The sequence below is a fragment of the Pelophylax lessonae genome (genome assembly GCF_965119305.1).
Source record: "Pelophylax lessonae genome assembly, chromosome: 6".
NCBI lineage: Eukaryota > Metazoa > Chordata > Amphibia > Anura > Ranidae > Pelophylax > Pelophylax lessonae.
Window position 1 is genome coordinate 55,421,758 of NC_138773.1, and position 15,550 is coordinate 55,437,307.

Below are 15,550 nucleotides of genomic sequence, written 5' to 3' on the forward strand. Positions count from 1 at the left end.
ACCTGGGACAGTAGCCGGTGCTACAGAGGAAGCACCGGATTATGCGGCTCCTGCTCCCTCCACGACCACCTGCTCCCTACACTGCCGGCACTGGCTCTATGCACTCTGATGCCCTGGGATGGTGGATCCGCAACCCATTGAGCGTGAAATTCAGTAACATGTACAAGTATTGGTCGCGGCGTGCTGACGTCACCTGCTTGTGCGGACACTAGTGGAGAGGACGGGCGGAGAAGCCGACCGGCCGGCGGCTTACTTCAATCCTTGCTTTGACTCTTCTATTTTTGTAAGTTGCTGTCTTTTGTTTCTACAATAAAGTGTGGTGGTATTACACTATTAGCGCCTTTTGTTTTACATACTGCACTGGTTTGGAGACACTATTGGAGTCAGTTCAGGAGTGATCATTCCATTGATATCTGCTCTGAGGATCGTTCGTGGGATTGTTTGACTTTAACCCATTAGGATCCGGTAAGAGGCAGCGGTGTTGGGAGAGGTCTTTTGTGTGCCACTTCTTTCCTTTGTTTCACCATCTAACATCTAATATCTGGTAAGCATTTGGGACTCAAGGGTGTCGGTGCTTCACTATATCTGGTATCTGGCTCTGGTGACGGTGTGCACTTCTCAGGGTGACATATGAGTATATAACAGTATTATGCTATGGAGTCTATATTTTTCTCCCACATATGATTGCCATCTGCTAATGAGAGGATATTCTGAGCACACCTAACTGAGGCTGGTCGATTTAACTTATTTGAGTTTTTGGGCGAACTCTATTCCGTTTTCTGGTAAGGAGAATATATGAATGCTGATTTATTCCTCTGACCCTGGAATTCTGGAGTTTGGACTGTGTCTGTCATCTGGATAACATGTTTTGACATCATTGAGGACATTTGAGTGTTTATCAATCATTGTGCTTTTGTTTGATGATCGCTTGTCGATATAGCACAAATTAGCGCAACTTAGCCCTTTACATCTATACCTTTGTTTGTCACAATTTAAGTTGCTGCTGTTATCTATTAGTTAGCGCAGTTATACTCCCCTTTTCACAATGTACAAGTATGGAATATTGCTGCACTCCTTGGTATCTTTATTGAACAATTAAAATTACATCACAGGTATGACAGGAACATTAAAAGGTGACATATTTTGCACTGAATTAAACTCTTACTCAAACCTAGAGTGGCATCACTTTGGCTTTAAACCATTGATCGTGATCTGGGCTTGTGGACCCGCCATCCCAGAGCATGGGCACGCCCTTCCCTGGTTTAAGGTCACAAACCACATCAGAGGGCTCTGCGGGCCACGGGTTAAGCACCCCTGCTTTAAAAAGACCAGCCAAACATTTATCACCTCCCCAGCTCACACAATTGGGCTGCAATCATCACTGATTGGCTGGGCTTATAAATATTAATAACTCTGAATTTAAAAGTTGAGTTCCGCCCCCAGAAAAAAAAATTAAAAGTTAGCAGCTACACATACTGTAGCTGCTGACTTTTAATATTAGGACACTTACCTGTCCTGGAATCCAGCATTGTCCGCACCCCAGCTGATGTTTTCATCAGCTGTCGGGTGCTGCTGCCGCCATTGGCGGTAAGGGAATCTGGCTTCCCTACTGTGCACTCACCAAGCGCACTAGGCATTCTGAATGGTGTGGCGGTGGGCGAAGGAGTAGGAGGAGGGTCGGACTTGTGACAAATTTTGCCGTGGCCTAGTCCACCGGAAGTGGGGATGGGCAATTGTCAAAAACAGGTACCCCCTCTGAAATCAGATAAACTGAAGTTCCACCTTTGGGTGGAACTCCACTTTAAAGTGTATCCAAAGCCACATTTTTTCACTTTTGGATAAAGTATGAAAGGGGTTAGAAGGTCTATCAGGCATTTATTGTTCTCTGTGTCCTTGCTGGGGACAGTTGCCCTCTCCTTTTGTCCTTATGCCCACTGTCACTTGGAGGGAAAGTAATAAGAAATCCAAAGTTTTGAGTTGCCACTGGAACAGGTATTGAGGTGAAATCTTCCAATAGGGAAACTTTTTCTGGTAACAACTGTCTAAGAAGGGTAAAAACACAGAACCCAAATCCAATCACCTTTTAAGTTAAGGGTGACTGAATTTGGGTGGATGATCAGTGATGTGGTTTCCCGGAAGTTTATTTAATAAACCACAGCCAGAAATCTGCCATTTAGCAGCAGGAGTGCGGCATGTACACATCGTCGGGTCATCGTGATCTACATGGATTACCTCGCTGGACGCTGTGACTGATGATTATCTTACTGGGAACCGTGACTGATGTGGATTTACTTCTGGGGACATTAATAATCATTATTTTCAAAGTTGGTAATGTGTTGGTGTTTTATTCCATTAAAGGATTTTTTCAACCGGTTGTGTTTTTTTCCCTTTGTGGGAATGGGCAAGGGGCACTAATGTACCACTGTACTCATTCCCAGTGGGAGGAGGAAACTTTATGGTCACCCACTTATTAAAAAGGGGGCTTCCAGATTTTTTCCCTTTGTGGGAATGGGCAAGGGGCACTAATGTACCACTGTACTCATTCCCAATGGGAGGAGGAAACTTTATGGTCACCCACTTATTAAAAAGGGGGCTTCCAGATTCCAACATAAGTACCCCCTCATTCCCCTTACCCCCTCTTTGGGGAAGGTGGAGATGGGGAAGAACCCCTTGTCCCTCAACATTGGTACATGTTTACTTTGCATATGGGGGGGGGGGGGTCACTTGTATTAGGATTTTTGTCTTGTCTGATCTTAATTTATTGGACTGACCTGTTTTGTTTCCTGAGGGAACAACTGACGACAGGTCACACAACCCATTCTTTTCCTACCTTATCTTCATTCTCCAAATGCCACAGATTGGCAGCTGATGACGGCAGCAACCAGCATTGTGCGTGTTACGTGTCATGAAACAGACCTAAAAAAGATATCCCTGGGCTTTATTAATCTATGCTGTTAATGATAGGATGACTGCTGGGTCTTTATTCATGTTTCATTAATTTGAAGTGTTTAACAATTTCCTGTTTTATTAAAGATGTTCTCCCGTGCACACCTGTCAGTAAAGGATCTTTTTATTAATATAATTAAAAAGGACAGCTAAGAAGCTATGGACCAATATAGAATCAAAAATTAATGATCACATTACCTGCCCTTTATTGCTGTGTTCTTTTGTGCTATGTATGCTTTATTCCTTAATAAAATGTTTTTGGAAAAAAAAAAAAAAAAAAAAAAAAAATTAATGATCACTGTCTCATTATGAAATATTTAATTCAGATTCAGATATTTTTTCATGGTAAATGCATGCATGCTAAGTAATGTGTAATACGATAACTAATTCCATAAGGAGGTGGTTGAAGACAATTCAGCCGTACACACAGATGTAAATCTTTCCAGGTATGCTGTTATGTTACATAACCTCATTCATGACTGAGTATATTAACAAAAAAATGATCCCAAGACCCACAGCATTTTCTTTAAATGACACTGAATATGACACTGAGGACGTGCACTCAACATCTTTGGTCAACCATGGCGAGGCCTGTTCTGAGTGGAACCTGTCCTGTTAAACCTCTGTATGGTCTTGGCCACCATGCTGCAGCTCAGTTTCAGGATCCTGGCAACCTTCTTATAGCCTAGGCCGTCTTTATGTAGAGCAACAATTCTTTTTTTTCAGATCCTAACACACCTGCTCCCCATTCACACTTAAGACCTTGTAACACTAACGAGTCACATGACACCGGGGAGGGAAAATGGCTAATTGGGCCCCAGTTTGGAAATTTTTACTTAGGGGTTGCCAGCGGTTTAGACATTAATGGCTGTGTGTTGAGTTATTTTGAGGGGACAGCAAGTTTACACTTTTTTACAAGCTGTACACTCACTACTTTACATTGTAGCAAAGTGTCATTTCTTCAGTGTTGTCACATGAAAAGATATAATAAAGTATTTTCTTAAATGTGAAGGGTGTACTCACTTTTGTTAGATACTGTGTGTATATAGTGATATAATTGGCTGTCAGTTTTGATCATCATAATTTACCTGCTTCTAGCACTTCCAGATACAAAACAGAAATGCTAATTTGTATTTGTACATCATTTTGATTTGATCTGTCCCTGCCGTGATCAATGTGGATTGACAGCTGTTGGTCTACTAACTGCCCGAGGTCCACAGATTCAAAGTTAGGAACCACTAGAGCATGGCGTATATATAGATACTTGCAGAGCAAGAGACATTAGGCTGAACAGCTGTCACCTAGGAAAAGATAATGATTAGATTATATAGAATCATAACTTTACCAGCTGTCCACTATGGACACTTCATGGTGTAATGATATATCTGTTTAGGACAAGCTAGGGAGCTAAAGCAGGTTGGGGGGGGGGGGGGGGAACGACTTTGGAATCTAAGCCTAGAGTTGAGCTTTAAACTGTTTTTCCACCTAAGAATATATCTTCAGAAGTATATTCAGCACATTTTCTGAACAATATCGGTGCTCACATTTTGTTCATCCTTTTATAAAGAATCATTTATCCTCTCTTTGCCATACAAAAATGTTTATTGTCATCTGGAATTCTGCTTTAATGCTTTCTTCATATATAAGATACAGAGATGTCGGAGAAGCAAATAAACAATGAATACAGGATGTATCCATGGCACTAGCATCATAGAGTATTGTGTTTATTTATTTATTTTTTTAAAGAGAGCAAAGGAGAAGCAGCTTGCTTTTAGGCTGTCCCTCTCTAATTAATTCCCCATACAACAGAACAGGCAGTAATGGAATGTAGGGCTGATTTAGCAAATTCATTTTTGTGTATAAATTTGAGCTTGAACTATTGAGCTCTGTTAACAGCAGGCCTTTTTTTTTCAACAAAACAGTTAAAGTGGACCTGAATGCAAAGCGTAAAGAGTGCTATGTTATAAGGAATATTAACTGTGTCTAAGCAGTACACTAGAACTCCAGAACCCTCTGCCTGGAATTTCCCCTCAAAAAAAGCAGTGGACTTCCTGGTATGTGAGTGTGCCTAGGGATTTCTGCCTCCACTCAGAGACACAGTGCAGAACAAGGCATGGTAAATCTGTAATGAGGAAAGGCTCATTTGCAGGGAGACCACAAAGAATTCTGGTCACTAGTCATTTGCCCTCTGTCTGCTTCAGTTCCTCTTTAACCACCTGCCGACCGCTTACCGCATATATACTGCTGCAGGGTGACTCGTATAGGCAAACCAGCGTAGGGGTACGTCGGTCGCTTGATGGCAGCTAGGGGGCAAGCGCGCGCGCTCCGAGACGGCAGCGGGGAAGCCTATGCACGGGTCAGGCGGGTCCGATTGTAAACACAGCTGACCGTTCTTCTCCCTGAAATGATCACACAGCTCATGTGATCTTTCTATATAGGATCACATGTCTCTATGGTCATTTTACAAGCCACGCCCCTCACAGTTAGAATCACTCCCCTAGGCTCACATTTAACCCCTTGATCACCCATAGGGTTAAATCCTTCCCTGCCAATGTCATTGTTACAGTAACAGTGCATATTTTTAGCACTGATTACTATAGTAATGTCACTGGTACCCCCAAAAGTGTAAAAAATGGCAGTTAGGGGTCCGATCTGTCCGTTGCAATGTCGCAGTCCCGCAAAAAAACGCAGATCGCCGCCATTACTAGTAAAAAAAAAAAAAAAACAATAAAAATTACATAAATCTTTCCCGTAGTTAGTAGACACGATAACTTTTGCGCAAACCAATGAAAATACGCTTATTGCGATTTTCTTTACCAGCAGAAAACAAATTTGCCTAAAATGTTTTTTTTTTTGAGAATGTTATATAACAGAATGTGAAAAATATTGTTTTTTTTTTCAAAATTGTCGCTCTTTTTTTGTTTATAGAGCAAAAAATAAAAATCGCACAGGTGATCAAATACCACAAAAAGAAAGCTCTATTTGTGGGAAAAAAAGGACATCAATTTTATTTGGGTATTGTGTCGAAAGACCGCACAATTGTCAAATAATGTATTGTTAAAATAACGCAGCGACGAAACGCAAAATAGGGCCTGGTCAGGAAGGGGGCAAACCCTTCCGGTCTTAAAGTGGTTAAAGTTAGTCTTATATATACATGAAAAGGAAACAGGGCTGGCTAGAAAAGTAAATATGAATGGCAAGTATCTAAGATGGTTATAACATACACAATAATGGTATGTGTTCCCTTTAAGGCTGACAACCCTCATGTTGGTCATCATGCTGTTCAGGAAGTGAGGCCATGTAGAGCTCCAGTGAATGTTTCGTGAAATTACAAGAGCCTTGTAAATAACACATCATGGCATATCTCGGTGGGGGTGACAAGCAGTTAGGGACACACCGTTCTTACAGCCAACCTCAGCGCGAAGAGAGGGACGTGCTGTCACTCCCGCCAGTGGCAGGGGAATATCAGAGCTCAGCCTCTGTTTAATGGAGCCGTTTTTCTTCAAATCAGCAAGCGGCTATTTATGTAGCACAAATGTATGCAATTATACTTAAGTGTTTATGTTCCCATGCTATGAACCCATTGCTCGTGATTTGATTCCACTCGGCTGCAGCGCAGGGTAATGAGTAACTCTCGGCTCTGATTATTACTTTTAGCCATTATTGTATAAGGCACATTAGGCCCAGCCAAGTCAAGTCAGAGAATTCAGCTTAATGCTTAATAATCTTCTTCTTTAACTGACACCGTGTTGTAAAACTTGCAGGACGGAGTCTAAAGCTGGATACACACTATAAGATTTTCTGAAGACTTTTTCCTTCAGATTTACCTTTTCTATGTAGTGCAAGGGCCTGCCAGATTGCATACAAATTGAAAGTGTTTAGGTTTGACCTCATATTATATGGTTTTGGTAAATCTAAAGGAAAAAGTCTTCAGAAAATCTTATACTGTGTATGGCCCATAAGGCCCATTCATGTTGTAGCTTGTATGTTTAAAGTACATTTTGCTATGTGCATTTGGGGAATTTTTATGTGCGTTATGTGTGAGTGTTGAAGTCCAGTTTTTGTTGTAGTTGTTATAAGTGTCCCCTAGATGTAAAAAAAAATAAATAAAATGTTGATGAAAGGCTGTAATATTCACCTTCGATTCAAAGTTGTCCCTCGTAGTACCTCTTTTCAGCCACAAGATGTCCTCTGTTTACCAGGTTGGCTCTTCATTCACAATGTTCTACCGTGTTTCCCCAAAAATAAGACCAGGTCTTATATTAATTTAGACTACAAAAAATTCATTAGGGCTTATTTTTGGGGATGTCTTATTTGCCCCCTGTCTTCTCTCCACCTCTCCCTCCCTGTCTGCTCAGGAGTCAGCATCTCCGTATTCCCAAAAATAAACTTTGGTTAAAGTCCTTGTTAAATAATTTGGATATTTTGTTTGTTCTGATATTGGGGTCTAGATGGGCTTTGCCAACATCCCTAATAACATGACAGGCAAAAAATTGTTAAATAATTTAATCTGCTCTGTAAATGGATTATATAATGTCCAGTGTGTGTCTTTATGTAGCACTGTAGAAAATACCTTATTCACAGCGCCACTGGGCGCCCACATGACCAGCCGGAGCTCTTCTTTCCCACTACGAGTACTGCCGAGGGAGATGCCGAGATCCCCGCTGACGTCAGCCCCGCTACGAGCACTTCCGAGGGATGGGCCGCTGACCTCAGCCGGGAGTAGGAGGAGAGCAGTGGCGGGTCACATGAGCGCCCAACAGCGCCGTAAATAAGGTATTTTTTACAATAATGTTACACAAAGACACACGCTGAACATTATATAATCCTTTTACAGCGTGGATTACAAGATTTTCCAAGGATTTTAACTAGGGTTTTTTTTTTTTTTAGGGATAGGGCTTATATTGCAGCCATCCTAGAAAACAGAGATAGGTCTTATATTCAGGGTAGGGCTTATTTTCGGGAAAACACGGTAGTACAGAGAGCAGCACTGATGTACAGACCACCCAGCCTGGTTATAAGGGGTGGAGCAGAGGACCTTTCAGAGTCACTTTACTGGCCTAAAGACTTCAGTGAAGGCAAGTATTAGATAAAGCTATGGTGGGAGAACTTCAGGAGATGAACTGGGAAAAAATGTACATCCTGGAGTAGGGCTTTATTATAGGATTTTTTTTTTTTTGTTAATTTGCATTGTTATCACTTTGCGCTTCGGTGACAATGGTCAGGAGGACAGGTAGAGGGGTGAAAACTTGACAGAGGGCCTAATCATTCCCTATTATATCCCTAAACTGAAAAAAAAAATTGCTCTTATATACACCAATTGTTTTAGTTTTAAATTCCAAGTGTGTACAGAAGGTAAGCAAGGATTATAAATACCCAAAACTATCAATGTACATGTACAGTTCATGCCAAATATAAAGGCCTGTCAATGCATTTAGCCATTTCTGCAAACTATAAACTTACAGGTTTAAAGTACAACTAAATATGACGGTCTAAACAAGTTCCAAATCCAGTTACTATGCGATACACAAGTGTAGCACCCTCCTAGGTGGGTGCTAGAAGAGAGAGTATAGTTTTTGGTAGGGATTGACCGATTATCGGCAAAGCTGATATATCGAGGGGCGATCTGCACTTTCCCCGATTTATCAGAATCGGCCACCAAGGTGACCAATATTGCCGAATTTTGGGGAAAGTGCTGTCCCGAAGCTCTTCAGGTAGAGGCATCACCCTGGTACCGAGGTCCATAGCCGACGGTCGGCTGTCTTGTAATGACAACCGATGCAGCTGAGGAGTGGGAAGGGACCCCCCCCCCCTCCCGCCGCCTTCCGCAGCTCGCCCGGGTCTCCCGTCCCACCGGGAGACCCGACCAACCAGCCTGCACAGCTGCCGAACAGAAGACCCGATCAAAGCCGCATTCGGCTCTGATCGGGTCTCCATGCAAAAACCCCGAAGTCATGACATCACTTCCGGGTACTCTGCGTCAAATTAAAAAAAAATTACAGCATTCAAAACAGCCAAACTTGGCGTTTTGAATGCTTTTAAGTGCAGAGGAGGGGTTTGGGGTCTTGGAGATCCCTCCACAAGAGTACCTGTAAAAAAATTAAAAAAATATTTTTTTTTAATGTACGAAAATATCGGCCGATACCGATATGCAATAACCAAATCATCGGTATCGGCAATAAAAAAAACTATGTTGGTCGATCACTAGTTTTTGGGTCTTTCTGCTTACCAGAGAGATGGCCAGGTAAATTTACATTTCTCTCTGAGTTAGAGAGGAGCTGAGCCCAGATGCATACCTCCCAACATTTTAAAATGGGAACGAGGGACACCTATTAGCAAAAGTATGTAGGCATAGGACACGTCTCTTGCCACACCCCCTTAAAGGACAATTATAAGTATTAATTAGTATTAGTATTAAAAAAATAACTAGGTAAACCCAGTGTTTTTTTAATCACTATTATTCCTTTATATTGGCTTTTAAAATGTACAAATTCGTAAATGCAGCAATTTAGAAATGGAATGAAAGGTTTAGCATTGGGAAACACTTTTTGAAAGATACATATTGAATTTTATATACAACTATAAAGATCAGACCAAAATGAGGGACAAATGAGGAGGAAAGAGAGACAGAGGAACTTTGTTTCAAATCAGGGACAGTCCTTCAAAATCAAGGACAGTTGGGAGCTATGCAGATGTCCCGCAGAGCTGTCTGGAAGGGAGACACCAGAGAGGATCTGATTCTGCTTAAGGTGAGTACAGATCTGTGTCATTGGGCCTGACCTGAGAGGGCCACCCCTTCTGTTGGAAGAGTCAGTGGACAGGTGTGAGTCAAAGGCAGTGTTTCTCAATTCTGGTCCTCAAGGCACACTAACAGGCCAGATTTTAAGTATTACCCTGGGGAGATGCCGACTAGAATACTGCAATCACTGAGCAGCAAATTATATCACCTGTGATGTATTTCAGTTTTCTTGCAAACCTGGCCTGTTAGTGTGCCCTGAGGAACGGAGTTGAGAAACACTGGTCAAGGGGATGCTAGAGAATGTCCTGGAGATAATGTAGTTGCATCAAGTCTGCTGCTAGAGAGAGCAAGAGGACTTAATTCTTCCATACAAGTGGCAGTATGGTTAAAGCAGTGTGTCTGCTTCCACAAATAATCTGGTGAGGCCAAGTGAGAGTTGTCCTTATCTACTGTGAATAGTTCAGTTGGAGAATCCCACTATTCCATTCTCCCATCCAAGTTCCACAATAAATATAAAACCAAATCCCCTGGACTGTTTATTGAGTAACGAGCAACTGGGAGTAAGGATGGATGAGTGAACGGTCCCTTAGTGACTGTCTGCAGGTAATCAAAGGAGGCCCGAGAAGTCAACACACAACAAGCCCTACGGGGACAGTGATACACAAGCATCATTAAATTAACAAAAACTATCCTTTACCTTCCCTGACTGAACCAAATCCTCCTTCATTTCTATCTCACATGCTCCCTCTCCCAGGCACTGCAGCTCACAGAGTTTCAGCAACAGAGGCCGTGATGTGAACCCAGGAAGTAGTGGGCAAGATGTGACCATGTGATGATTAACAAGCTACAGCCCTGCGAATCAGTGACAATGCTGACAGACACACCTCCTGCAACATTTTCTTATCCCACTGTAGTGCAAGCGGAAACAACCTACATGAGAGTGACAACTCTCCTCTGAATTCAGGAGCAGTGCAGAATTGTTGTCACAGCAGGAAAGGAAGTTGCATTAGGTAGACTTCACTGGTAGGATAATCAGGCATTTGTGGGACACTACAGTTCTACTTTAAAGTTTAAGTAAATGCATTTCTTGTTTGGGATGAAGTGGACAGGGATTAGAACCCCTGTCAGGTTTTATTGCTGTCTGTGTCCCCCTCAGCCATTTGCCGACTGGCCAATAGTAAAAATACCTCATTACTTTGATGTTTAATACCGCGGTTATGGCAGCAGCTAATAACCCTGTATCCTTTTTTACTATGGGCGATTTTGCGTCAGATAAAATTTGCTGCGGAATCATTTTTAGAGGCTGCAGAAGAGTTGCCCCCCTCCTTCTGCTTCCCGGTTGTATCTGAGCTTACTAGAGCTATCCATTAAAGGGGTTATAAAGTCAGAAGTTTTTTTTATCTGAATGCATTCTATGCATTCAGATAAAAAAACTTTCTGTGTGCAGCAGCCCCCCTCAGCCCCCCTAATACTTAACTGAGCTCCCTCTTAATCCAGCGATGTACACGACTGTTTCAGCCGTCCGAACTCCCCTCTTTATTGATTAAATCACAGTGGTGCCATTGGCTCCCACTGCTATCAATCAAAGTCAGTTAGCCAATGAGGAGAGAGAGGGGGCGGGGCCGAACCACAGCTCTGTGTATGAATAGATACACGTAGCTGTGCCTCGGTTCGTGTGCCCCTGTTCTAAAATTTTCTCGTACCCGTGAAAAAATCGGACCTCGTCACTTCCGGTGATGGGAGTCTCAAGTGCGCATGCGCATAAGACATTATCTTGGTTTGGTAAACTTATAACACATAGCGGGCAGCTGAATGAGAGGAGGCGGGGCTGAGGTGGGACGGAAGACACCGCCGCGTCATCTGCAGAGCTGAATAGAGGAGGCGGGAGAGGAGGCGGGACGGAGGTGCGGCCGTGTAATAAATACAGGACTTTAGCGACTCCTTGTTTTATTATCTTTAGCAATTATCGTATTATTTATCCTTAGGATTTCATTACATTTACTATTTATATAATACAAAATAAGAAATACTAAATGTAAAGATAATAAAACAGAAGGAGTCGCTAAAGTCCTGCATATATTACACGGCCGCACCTCCGTCCCGCCTCCTCCACCAGCTCTGCATATGTGCCTCCGTCCCTAATGTCTCGATGACGCGGCGGTGTCCTCCGTCCTCCGTCGCACCTCAGCCCCGCCTCCTCTCAATCAGCTGTCCGCTCTCTGTTATAATTTTGCCAAACCTCGAAAAATGTCTTCTGCGCATGCGCACGGACTACTCCCACCCGCTGTTTTGTGACGCTCTATCACCGGAAGTGACGAGGTCCGATTTTTTCACGGGTCCGACAAAATTTTACAACACCCCCATAGCAAGCTGCTTTCTCTGGGGGCACTTCAAGGGAGGGAGGAGGCAGGAGAGCTAAAGAGAGAGGCAAGAAGAGCTGCTCTGTGCAAAACCAACTGCACAGAGGAGGTAAGTATAACATGCTTGTTATTTTTATTGTAAAAGAAAAACAAGACTTTTCAATCACTTTAAGCCCAGAAGTGATCCAATTCAGCATTTGCTGGGCAGGAAGTTGAGTGCGGGCAAGATGGCCCAAACTCGGCTCTATGCCCTTGGAGGACCATAGCAATCTCCGACATCACTGCCGGTTCTCAGGCATAAACAAATTATTTTTTTTTTTAAGTCAAAATGTCAAAATCATTTTTTCTTTTTTTTGCTTTTAAAGGTAAATGAGATATCTGGGGTCTTTTTTGACCCCAGATCTCCCAATAAAGAGGACTTGCCATGCTTATTTCTATTACAAGGGATGTTTACATTCCTTGTAATAGGAATAAAAATGATAAAAAAAAAAAATAAAAAAAATAAAAATAAATTAAAGTCGCATCCGTATATGTAAACAGTGTTTCAAATCACACATGTGAAGTATCGCCGCGATTGTTAGAGTGAGAGCGATAATTCTAGCACTAGACCTCCTCTGTAACTCTAAACAGGTAACCTGTAAAAATGTTATTCGCCTATGGAGATTTTTAAGTACAGTATTTTGTCGCCATTCCACGAGTGTGCGCTATTTAAAGCATCACATGTTAGTTATCTATCTGTTTTTTTTTTTTAAATGTCTTAAAGGAGAGAGAGCGAGAGAGGGAGGGATGATTGTTAGGGGAACTCTAATCAGTATACATGTACCCATAATAAAGAGATACTGGTGCTGGGTAAAGTCACTTTAATGTAAGAGCCTGGTCATATACAGAAAAATCTTTTTCTTTCCATAAATGTTAAAAAGCAGAGTTTTCACAGCTGCTACCCAGGGATTGCTAGAGAGTTGTGATGGGAAAGAAAAGGAGTAATAAACAGTGTACATCAGCCTCGATGCAATGCATTGGTCACTCCATCAACTACTATTCCACTGTCAACCTAACATAGGTAAGGTAAGGGTATATTCAAATGCCATAATAAATTTGCCTGGCCAAAAAAAAAAAAAAAAACCCAAAATGAAAATATATAAAGCATTTTTATAAATGTAAATAAAATACTTTTTTTTGCTAGATTGTTAAGTTGCTCAGAACCTCTGTTAGTTCTGTAGAGAAAATTATGACAATCGAAAATATTACGGTATTAGTGGAATAGCAGTAGTGAGGAAGTCTACCAATAGGGACTACTGTTCCAGGGACCGCTGTCTAAGAGGATTTCAGTCATATTGAAGATTTTTTTCTCACTTCCTGCTGTGTTTCTGAGACAGGAAGTATGAAGAAATGCCACACCAAAAGGGGCAGACAGGAGGTCTAAACCTTCCCAACACTATCCAAAGCTAAAATGAATACTTTTGGGTAACAGTGTACTTTAACATAACAAAAACAGAAAAGCAAACTTAAATGAAGTCATCCCTCTTACCTTGCTCTCCAACTAGGTGATGCATCTTTCCATAGGAGTCGGCGTTCAAGCTAACTGGGCTGTTGACCAAACTTCCAGGAGTACTGCCACTTCTCTTTCCTTTCGGCAAGGTGGTGGGGCTGGTTTTGCTGGCCGGAGAAGGTAAGATGGTAGGATAGTTCATGTTGGTGTGGTTGAGCCCCACATCCAGTTTAGTGTTGGAGGAGGCATCGGAAGACTTACATGATTTAAGTTGGGGCCCTTCATAGTGGCAATCCGCGTGGTAGATGCTATGGACAGACTCACTGTTGGCTGGTGTGTTCTGGTGACTCGGGGATGGTGGAAGGAGCCTCAGTTGATTTCGTGGCTTTATGATCTTCATTTCTACATCACAGATCTCCGGACTGGATCTGGGGCCCCTCGGGCTCCCATTGCTTATGTGATAATGGTGGTGGTGGTGATGGTGGTGGTGATGGATCAAATGATGGATGGAGGTGATTCGCCGCTTGCATTTGCGGACCCGACCTTGTCCGTTCATGGCGGTATTAGGGTTGACCTTTTTCCTTCTCTTGTTTTGCCAGTTATTATAGAGGCGCACCGTCCTTCGTTTCACCTTCCTGAAGATATGGCAGATGTATTTGAGCAGCTCCTCGTAGCAGCTACCCGGCTCGGAGAAGCTGGCGATTGTGCTGTCGTTGGAGAGGTATCGGGCCCGCTGCTCCTGCATGAGCTGATTTTCGCGCTGCTTCGTTTCAGAAAACTGTGTTGCTATGACAACCAGGCACAAGTTTATCATGAAGAAAGACCCCACCTGAAGGAACAAACCATTGGTGATTATACATTTTTTTAAACTGAAATCAGTACAACAGCAGCAGTAGGGTTTAGACACCAAAGTAGATACTCACAATTATAAGTAGTATAAAATATATAAAATTGTAAAAAGAATGTGCATCCATGACATAGTACATGATGTCCACCCACCCTTCCAGGGTTATAACCTACGAGAGAAAAGAGAAAATTGGTTACTATAATAATGCAGTATACCCATAAGGCAGTGCAATTAAATCAGAGGAGCAATTTAGCATTTTCATGGGGGAATAAAATGTATGTAAAGCCAAAATGTTTCTTTATAAGTTTTGGATACAGTAGGAAGGGCCAAACCACCATCAGTTTATATTCTGCTGCCTAAATTTCATTGGGGAGATTTCTTTTTACTCCCTGTCCCAAAGACACATCAAGACATGGGGGAAATGTTTCAAAAGTGAACGAGTTTCTCTTGTAAATTGTTGTCCCGAGAACAATACTCGCCTTTTGTTCTTGTGACCACTCTAAAATTTTGGATTTTCCTTTGTTTTCTGTCTCTGAGCAGACCTTGATGTTGGGATTTCCATTAGGTTGTAAGCTTATGAGCCGGCCCTCCTATTCCTTCTGTATTGAAATGTATTGTAATTGTACTATTGATCGACCAATATCGTTTTTTTACCGCCAATACTGATACCGATATTTTGGTCATCGGATATCGCTATCGGCTGATATTGGCCGATATTTTCGGACATTAAAAAAAATGTTTTTTTTTTTTAATGTCTACAGGTACTGTGGTGGAGTGATCTGGGGGTCTAAAAGACCCCAAACCCCTCCTCTGCACTTAAAAGCATTCAAAACGCCAAGTTTGGCTGTTTTGAATGCTGTACATTTTTTGAATTCGGTGCTGCCAGTATCCGGAAGTGATGTCATTTCATGACATCACTTCCTGGTAGGGTTGAACGATAGTTGATATGATATCGACTATCGTTCTGCGGGCGTGGGCGATATTCATATCCCCGAAGACACGTTATTTAGTATAGGCAGGGAGGCAGGGAGAAGTTGGGACTCGGCGGGGGGAGGAGGAGGACTCACAGTTTACAGATTACATCTGTCCCATGTTCCGTGAAACTCCATTCTCTGCCCATAGATAAGCTCCGCACACCGGGGGGGCAGTGTGGGGGATGTAGTTCTTCG

At 42.4% G+C, this 15,550-nt stretch overlaps 1 protein-coding gene across 4 annotated transcripts in view; it reads right to left on the minus strand.

The window, feature by feature from the left end:
• CACNA1H (calcium voltage-gated channel subunit alpha1 H) overlaps window positions 1-15,550 on the minus strand; it is a 742,004-nt gene that overhangs the window by 194,145 nt on the left and 532,309 nt on the right. For all 4 annotated transcript variants that reach the window (XM_082260602.1, XM_082260600.1, XM_082260601.1 and 1 more), the window contains exons 8-9: window positions 14,458-14,550; window positions 13,574-14,363 (exon numbers count right to left, since the gene is read on the minus strand). In XM_082260602.1, the coding sequence (XP_082116728.1) occupies window positions 13,574-14,363; window positions 14,458-14,550 (883 nt within the window). The remainder of the gene's footprint in view (window positions 1-13,573; window positions 14,364-14,457; window positions 14,551-15,550) is intronic.